Genomic DNA, 9,634 nt, shown 5'->3' with positions numbered 1-9,634 from the left:
TTCCGTTTTATTTCAGTTCCAGAAAATTCAAATAAATTATACGATTGTTAAATGTCATTTCATAAGTATTATAACGTATAAGTATTATAAAGTATTATTTTTCAGAAGTATTACACATCAAGTAATGTAATTTTGCTAATTAAAAAACTTATTAACACAGCAATGTATCTACAATAAATTTTAAAACTATTTAATCAACCAGGTAATAAATTTCTGAATCTTTTAAAAAAATGATTTGATTTAAATCAGAGATTATATCAAAATATAACTTGATTTAAACGATTTAATTAACGATGATTTAAATCAACGAATCCTGATTTAAATGCAACTCAAAGCAACCACACAATAAATGAAATTAGAAATAACATAGTACGTATACTGCAACTACTAATTTAATACAATTAAATAATTTAATACAATTAAATAATTTAATACAATATAATATCTCCCCATATGCTAGCAATTTGTAAATAAATAATTATTTTTATGCAATTCATTTAAGATACAAAATTAAATTAACATGAAGAATTTAGTAATAGTTTTAGTTTAAAAAATTTCAGATTAAAGATTAAACAGGCGAGTTTAACAACTTATTTTGTACTTCTAAACATAAGAATATTAAGCCAAGTGCTGTTGTTTTTAAATGTAAAACAGATCCCATTTTAACAAAAAAAAGTTTTTCAATTTTTTTGCTGTTCGGTCAATTTCTGAAATACCTCTGCCGCCAATTCCATATTATATTTACTCCAGGATAACCAATCCGGCTGGATGAAAATATCCGTGTGATGATAAGCGATAAAATGCAGCGCAAAAGACTTCAAGTCTGCATGGTGAACTCTTTCTGCAAGTAATGCTATTTCACAAGCGTTTTTCTCGGACATATCAGACTCCAAAGAGGATGCGCAAATTTCCTTCAGGTGAGGAACACCATAGCAATGGGCAGCGATCACTAGTTTTTTGACACAGTTATAATCCATTTTTTCCACTGTATCAGAGTAGAAAAAGTTCAGCAACAACTTAAGAGTGGCAATATCGACGTCATGGATATCCACTATTTCAAGCATTTCTTGTTGGAACATTTCATGAAATACCGGAGACCGAGCGACTAGAATTGACTTGTGAGCTTCTTCAATCTCATCTCTCACTCGGAGTTTAACGTCACAGGAACTTTTATTAGAAAGCAAATTTCGAATATTGCTCTGTAGGGAGTGGTTAATGATAACACTACCACTGCGATTAATAGTATAAATAGCTAACGATTTTTTACGGTTTCCATACATTACTTCTTGAGATTCTATACCTCCAAAAGAAAATAATTTGCATAAAATACACATATATCCGTAAATACGCACAAATTTGCTTTGGTTAGCCTTCAGATAAGAGATGGTGAAGAATTTAGGCAATATCCACGAATGCTCACCTTCTGAAAACCGGTTCCTGTCCTTTATAAAGAGTACTTGGCAGTCATTGACATCTAACAAACTAATTCTGCATTCGACACATTGACTTGAAACACAATTAGCAATAATTTTTTTTCAACGTCGTCTTCAGATTTAACGAAACAGTATCGATATTCACTCATATCTGGAAATCGGATGAATTCAGTCCCGATGCACTCATATTTAACGTCAGACTCAAACAGCGTTCTTAGTTCGTTACGTCTCGTCCACTCCAATAGAAGACTTCCACGATTAACGATAATTTTAGTTCGAGTAAAACAATTCAAAGAGGTGTCCTCAATGGATTCCGCACTAGACATATAGCAACGAACTGTCAGAATATCTTCCCCCATTTCCAAAATATCCCGTTCCACACGAGATCTTTCAACTAGAATATTTCCTTCTCTAAATTTACGTTCTTCAAAAATTGCATTTTACTTTTCATAAACTCCTAGTATGCGACCACTTGGTCCGATGATTTCTATTTTGAAATCAGTAATAGTATTCCAATCACCCCGACGTTTGCATAAATCACACCAAATTCCGACCGCACTATTTGAATAGTCTGGATATAAATTCATCTGCCAGGACACCTGAATTTCGTCAGTGAAACATTTACTTGAAATAGATTTGAGATGACAAAATGAGAAGTTATTAATTCTCCATGTTAAACAAAATCTATACCTCCTTACGTCTACTGACATTATTTAAAAAGACAGAAAAATCCTTATTGGTATTTGGAAAAAGGGACAGCAGATTATACAGGAGCAATCTAAACTCTAACTTTCCCCAGGATTAAACTTTTTACACGAGACTTTATCAAACGTTGGATATAAAATAATGTTTGGCGCCATACTCAATCATTTTCTACCGTATTTTACGCCAGATAACCGATATTCATAACAGCTTCGTAAGTTTCTTAGGAAGCTGTTCGATTTTTTCATAAATTGATGCAGCACGACGCCACAATCTCATGCTTATTCAGAGCTATAATCATTTTCTTTTGAACAAATAATCGGAAAATTATTGAAATTACTTAACCGTTGCTTCGATTATTCAGTATTTGACAATTTTTACTTAGTAACTTTTTACTTTGAAGGCAAGGAAACTCCTGGATAAGGACCTCCAGAGGTATCATTTGTTATGGGAACATGGAGGTCACCATTTCACTGCACAAGGAGTCTTCGGTCGGCGGGGATCGAACCCACGATCTCTTGTGCCCTTTCAACCAGGCTATTCAGGTTCTACAGTAAAGTGCTCGACCTCGAGCTCAGATCATCGAGCTACCAAAGCGGGTAAGCCATCCCCTCTGCAGAAGATCTAAATTATGATGGCATGTCTTCGGATCATTTTCAGGTGTGTTTCCCTTGCCGTCGGCATCCCTCAATGGACTGGTCGTTAAGACACGGTTCCCAGCAGATCACCGAAGTCAAGCATCACTGGCTGCGGTCAGTGTGCGTGTGTGTTCCTGCTTGGATCAGTCTGCGTAGGGACAGAGGGTGTGTGGTATGGGGTCCTCGTTAAACTCTTCAACCGTAAAGTGCTCAACTTCACTTGCAGGTCGTTTGTCTACCGAAGCGGAGGTGCCATCCCCTCTGCAGAGGATCAAAATTGTGATGGCATGTCTTCGGATCATCCTCATGGATGTTTCCCTGACCGTCGCCAATAGCCCATTGTGCAGCTCTAGTGCGGCGTAAATGAACTACAACAACAACAACCAAGACATATTAACGTGTAACTCGAAGCGTGACTTTGTAAACGCCGTTGACAGTTGCGCTTAAACTTTGAACTGCGTTATTTGTTTTTTTTTCTGGAAAAAATTAATACTAAATAATACATTTTACGGCGAATGTTAATTATAAAACTAAGCAAGAATTTTTTTAGTTTAACATTGGTAATAATTCCATTTTTCGTTGCTGTTGTTGTAGCTTATTTGCGTCGCACTAGAGCAACACAATGGGCTATTGGAGACGGTCAGGGAAACATCCCTGAGGATGAAGATGAATGATCTATCACAATTTTGATCCTCTGCTGATGGGTAGCCCGACAACCTGCTAGCGAAGTGGAGCACTTTACGGTAGAACAGTTTAACGAGGACCCATCTGGCACACCCTCGGTCCCTTCGTAGACATATCCAAGTGGTCACCCACCCGCACACTGACCACAGCCAGTAATGCTTGACTTCGGTGATCTGCTGGGAACAGTGTCTTANACATGTGGCAGACTGCGCATTTTAATCTCCAACGAGTGGATTTTTCTGCCGGAGCGAGTTCTAACATTTATTGGATATGGAAAAATTACACACATATGTCAATTGTAAATAATCGTAAAATTATTAAATTTATAAAATGGCTAGTGCTTTTTTGACTTATTTGTAAACTTTTTAACCCCCCTAAAAGCTACTAAAAAACGCAAAGTTGATTTAGAGTGCCATGCGTTCAATGATGAACAGCTTGAATGTTAAGACACAAGGGAAAAATGAATTCATCAATGATATCTGGGCCCATCTTAAATCTTTTAAACTGAAGCTTAATCTGTTTTCTGGGCAGCTAGCTAAGAACGACTTGTCTTATTTCTCGAGGTTAAATTCAATACCCTTAGTAAATAAGGAAAAGCTTAAATTATGAAGATGGCTTGAAAAAACTCTGTTTTGAATTTGAACGCTGATTTCAAGATTTCAGTGCTATTCAAACAGAATTAGATATTTTTACCATGCCTTTCAGCATTATTGTGAAACAGTGAGGTCGGATTTGCAGCTGGAATTAATTGAGTTGCAATCCAACAATCAGCGGAAGCAGTTGTTTCTAAATAAGCCAAAGTTGGAGTTTTACAAATCATTACCCAAAGTTAGTTTCCAAAATTTGATCTCATGTCCCGAAAATCAGTGCTATGCTTGCTTCATTTTATATAAGTGATCAAGTGTTTTCAGCTATGAACCTTACGAAAAATCGTTTTAGAAGTAGACTAATAGACAAGCATTTAGCCTCGTTCCTTAAAATAAGCACATCTCACTTCGAACCTCAATATAAGGAAATAAAATCGCAATTTCATTCATCTCATTAAATATCTAAATTAAAACTTGTATATCGTATTTTTTATTTTAATTTTAGAAGTACTTACTTGGCCCACTAAACTTTTTTTTCCTCGAATTTTGGCCCTTGACCAAAAAAGTTTGCCCGTCCCTGCACTAGAGCTACACAATGGGCTATTAGAGACGGTCAGGGAAACATCCCTGAGGATGAAGATGAATGATCTATCACAATTTTGATCCTCTGCTGATGGGTAGCCCGACAACCTGCTAGCGAAGTGAAGCACTTTACGGTAGAACAGTTTAACGAGGACCCATACGGCACACCCTCGGTCCCTTCGTAGACATATCCAAGTAGTCACCCACCCGCACACTGACCACAGCCAGTAATGCTTGACTTCGGTGATCTGCTGGGAACAGTGTCTTAACTCCACTGCTGGACTAATTCTATTTATAAAATAATAATACTTAATTGATGTAATACATTTAATTTTATTTGATGCTTCAGTTAAATATCGTGCAAAATTACATGCGTATAGAAAAAAAATTTGCTTTAATATTTGTTACAAAAAATTTTACTGAATTGTCAACAAATTTTAAATTGATTAAATTCCATAATTTATTTAGTTATTGATTAAATTCCATAATTTAATCAATGACTTTTTTGAAAAATCGTGAATTTCAATTTTACCAGCTTTTATGGTCATTATTAAGAATTGATTAGGGTACATAAGAAAAAAACATCACTGTAAGAGTTATGACACTTAACCTGAAAGAGAAAATTAGTGTAGGATGTACCGGACAGTGGCATTTAAAAAATAAAATAAAAAAAGAACATCCGCGGTTCAATACTCTTGTGTTGTCTTCTCAAATCTGTGCTATCTGTTCTTAAATTTGACACGAATTTACAAACCATTGTTTGTTCACAAAACTGCGCGTGTATCTTAAAAGAAGCTTTTATTTACTCATTATTACTCATACACATGCGTACTTATTAGAGTCAAAGCTGAAAAATTAATTCCTCTTTCAAAAAATCAAAAGGACATAACACAGATGCATCCATGATTACGGAGAGACACAAACTCTCTACCTCCATTCTAAGCGTTTGGATTTACTGCGAGACCGGCTGGACAGGATATGTAGTAGATAGGTAGTGTGGGGAAATGTAATATCGACTATGCCAACCTTCTACTATTGAAAGGTACCTCAAGATTGAATCAAGTTAACATGTCTTATATACTAGCGAATTGGTGTTTAATTTTCGTAGTGGTAGTTACGCCACAGTAGGTACTTTATTACCGTCGTACTAGAGCTGGACAATGAGCTATTGGCGACGGTCAGGGAAACATCCCTGAGGATGTTTCGAAGACACGCCATCGTAATTTTGATCCTCTGCAGAGGGGATGGCTCCCCTGCTTTGGTAGTTCGACGACCTCGAGCCACCAAAACTCGAAGCACGACGAAGTTGAGCACTTTACGGTAGAACAGTTTTAACGAGGACCGATACCGCTCACGCTCGGTCCCTACGCAGGCTGATCGAAGTGCTCACCCACCCGCACATTGACCGCAGCCAGTGATGCTCGACTGCGGTGATCTGCTGGGAACCGCGTCTTTACCATCAGTCCACTGCGGGACAGGGAGGACACTGCAAAGCAAACTAATTAGAAAGAAACATCACTATTTAATGTATTTATTTGTCTGTTTTTACTCATACAAAAGATTTGACTTAAAAACCTAAGATTTTCACAATTCAAACTATTTTTTAAGTAAAAATTGAATACCTCATTATAGACATTTAGAAAGAAATATTTTGGCTTTACCGTTAATTACTAAGAGCCATCCATATTTTAAATTTTATTTAAGGTAAAATCTGTTAGAATACAGGAATATGAATGTTCATTTTTCATCATTCAAGGCAATCATTTTTCATTTTTAATGTGAAAAAAACATAATACTGAATAGCAGCACTAAAAAAGTGTCAAATTCGAATTTGCACAAAGTTACCCCACATGACGGTATTGCAAGAATAAAAGGAAAATAAAAGCAAATGACAGATCATAGAAATTCCTCTATTCTATATCTTAGCAAAAAAAAAATATATTAGAAAATGCAACAAAAAAAATTTAAACTAAACAAAACAATTGTATTTATACGAAATCTGTATCCATCATAAACTGAAAGCGGTACATTAATTTTTGCTAGTTAATAAACAATGAGTATTACTTTTACTCTACTTACAGCATTTTAATTATTAGGCTTAACAATAGTGCTTGAAATATGATATCGACATTTAATAACTATTCTAATTAACACCTAAACTAAACTGAATCATGTTCTATAGTATTATTGGGTAGAATTTAAGCTGATTTCAGAATAAATTTTGAGAGCAATTATAGAAATGCATTCGAGCACTTTAAGCCCAATAGATATATGTATTACAACATGCTTAATTCAATACTGCGTAATACTTAAATAGTACAGGATGTGTATCAATGTAATATTTATTTCTATAATAAAAAAAAATATCTAGAGAGCAATGCTTACTTTTAGGGAGGTAATTTATTTATTTATTTACTACTTTTTAAAATATTCTTCGAATTAACCTTTGAGTTAATTAAACTTTAAGTTTTAAAATACATCTAATAATTGACAATAATATTTATTTCACAAATAAAAAAGATATCAAGAGAAGTTATACTTACTTCTGTTGGTGTTGTTGTTTCTAATGCAACTTGCCTCACTAGTAAGCCTGCTTGGTGAAACCGAGCAAATTTAAGACAGAGTGTGCGTTTCTTGTCTTTCAGTGGCGTCATCTATGGTCAAGAATTCGTCTTCAGCCACAGACACGTCACACCCGTTTATAGGGCGGACCCATTCATTCATCCACAGATCGTAATTTTTGACCTGGATCAGAGAGCGATTGATCTCCAATTCAGTACCCCCAGAGGTATTGATTTGTTATGGGTACATGGAGGACTTTGAGACTCGACAGATTTAACGTGCATCAGTCACTATTTACTACACTTCGACCTCCTGGGTTCGAACCCACGATCTCTCGGACATGGGCCCAGCTCCCTACCGACCAGACTATCCTGGCCAGACTATCCTTTTAGAGAGGTAAATTGAATTTTTTATTTTTCGAAATATTCCTCTAATCCACCTTTCAATTAATTAAACTTTTTTAAGAACATCAAAAAGCTCGATTATTTTTTACCGAATCGTTTTGGTACTGATTGTGGTAAAATTAACAGTAAAATATGGTTTTATAATATGATTAACTTAATTTTCGATTTACTATTTGTTACTAAATGTGTAGTAATAAGAACTAGAATTTTGAGAACCAGAATTTTTAACAAACCGCTACCGAAAAATTTACCAAATGAATGATTTGAATGCAGTATATTTTGGTTTTATTACCAGAATTGTGATTTATTTTTTTTAATTGTAAATGTCTTTACCATACAGTGTGGTAATTTGATCAGAATTTTTTTTCTCCGTGTATATCAAAAAAAAAAAATTTTTAATTCCACCTTTTTCCAAACAAAATTATAGTTTCCCTCAGCTTTACCTATTTTTTTCTGTAAAGGCCAAATAAATGAAAAAGCTGAAATGTTTTAAAATACTTCGAAACTTTCACGTTAAGAGCTTGTGTTCTATAAAAAGTTCTTAAAGATATGACTTTTTAAATAGATTACACATTATTTGAATTTTATATTTACTTTAAAGTAGAGACGGGACACCTAGTTTAACAAATTTTTCCCCCAAAGTTACATTTTTATTTATTTATTATTATTATTTTTGAAGAATTTTATAAGACTTTGTATAGTTTTTTCCTGTAACAATATTCTAAAACAAAACATGCTTATATTTTCACTATTTTCGCGCTCAAGCTTTCAAATAAATTGTTTTGAGAGGGTGGCCTCAAATATGCTAATTAGTTAGTAGACGATATTGTGAATTACGAAATCAGACACAAAAAAGTACTTTTTCTGATCAGAAAAGGTACTTTTTGTTCAATCGATTGAACAAACCTTTTTTTTTCCGACGGATTATGATTTCCAACCCCAAAATATATGAGGTCATAGGGTCGAAAGTTTGGATCTGTAAATGTTAATTTTATTTTTTGCAAATTTCACCATATCTCAAGAACTAGTTAAGGGATTTCGAAAAAAAAATTCACACAATTATAGAATTTGTTTACAAAAAAATAATTCTAATTGTTTATTCGAAATCGGTCAAATACTCTCTGAGAAAGCCGACCGGTCTGTGTAGGGTTTAGGGAACTGCCCTTGCATCAGAAAGGTTCTGGGTTCGAATCCCGGGTAAGGCATGAATGTTCTTTCCTTCTCTGTACTATCTGTCCTTACTGTGGGAGTTGCTCCCACAGTAATCGTTGACCCACCTAATATGGTGCCCCTGAAAGAGAAGTCAACAAAATCGCCCTGTAAGTGCCTGAATTGACGAAAATGTTAACACAGCTGGGCATTGGGGAAGAAAAAAAAAGAAAACTTTCTGAGAAATCGAATTAAAAAAAAAAAAGAAATTTTTAAAAATTCTATTTCTCAGAAACTATTGGATCGATTTCGTTACAATTTTGCATTTTGCCTTATAAAATTACGTTTTTTAAAATATTTGCGTAATTAAAATTAAAGAAAATTTAGAATAGGGTGACCACTTGGATCAGTCTGTGTAGGGACCGAGGGTATGCTGTATTGGTCCCGTTTAAACTGTTCTACCGTAAAGTGCTCGACTTTGCGTGCAGGTCGTCGGGCTATCGAAGTGGGATGCCCTCCCCTCTGCAGAGGATCGAAATTGTGATGACATGTCTTCGGATCATTCTCAGGGATGTTTCCCAGACCGTCGCCAATAGCCCAGTTTGCAGCTCTAGTGCGATGTAAATGAACTACAACAACAACCAAAAAATTCATGTAATAATACTCCAAAATAATTCATGCTTATATTGTTAAAATCTTAACTTCTGTAAAAACTTCATCCTATTTGTCACTCTAAGATATGCGAGCTATAAGCAAAATACTGCAAAGAGCTTCAAAAATGCCTGTCAGCAACCGTCATCAACTTGCCTTAGTTATGCTGAACGGAGTGTCTATTGCACCGATTATCGGCGCAGTAAAATTCATTTTTGCTATCTTACCGATCAAATTTTTAA

General features: G+C 34.9%; 2 protein-coding genes across 2 annotated transcripts in view; one reads left to right on the top strand and one right to left on the bottom strand.

Moving 5' to 3' along the window:
- Positions 1–680: 680 nt before the first annotated feature.
- LOC122270579 (speckle-type POZ protein-like) lies at positions 681–1,280 on the bottom strand. The gene has a single exon (XM_043048452.1). It carries the CDS (start codon positions 1,278–1,280, stop codon positions 681–683), a length of 600 nt encoding a protein of 199 aa, XP_042904386.1.
- An 8,200-nt stretch (positions 1,281–9,480) lies between these two features.
- LOC107440415 (uncharacterized) overlaps positions 9,481–9,634 on the top strand; it is a 28,001-nt gene continuing 27,847 nt past the window's right edge. Inside the window, exon 1 of the mRNA XM_071177029.1 lies at positions 9,481–9,594. Coding sequence (XP_071033130.1) covers positions 9,481–9,594 — 114 coding nt within the window. The remainder of the gene's footprint in view (positions 9,595–9,634) is intronic.

The sequence above is a fragment of the Parasteatoda tepidariorum genome, chromosome 2 (assembly GCF_043381705.1).
Source record: "Parasteatoda tepidariorum isolate YZ-2023 chromosome 2, CAS_Ptep_4.0, whole genome shotgun sequence".
Classification (NCBI taxonomy): Eukaryota; Metazoa; Arthropoda; class Arachnida; order Araneae; family Theridiidae; genus Parasteatoda; species Parasteatoda tepidariorum.
This window is presented reverse-complemented; position numbering and strand designations above follow the sequence as displayed.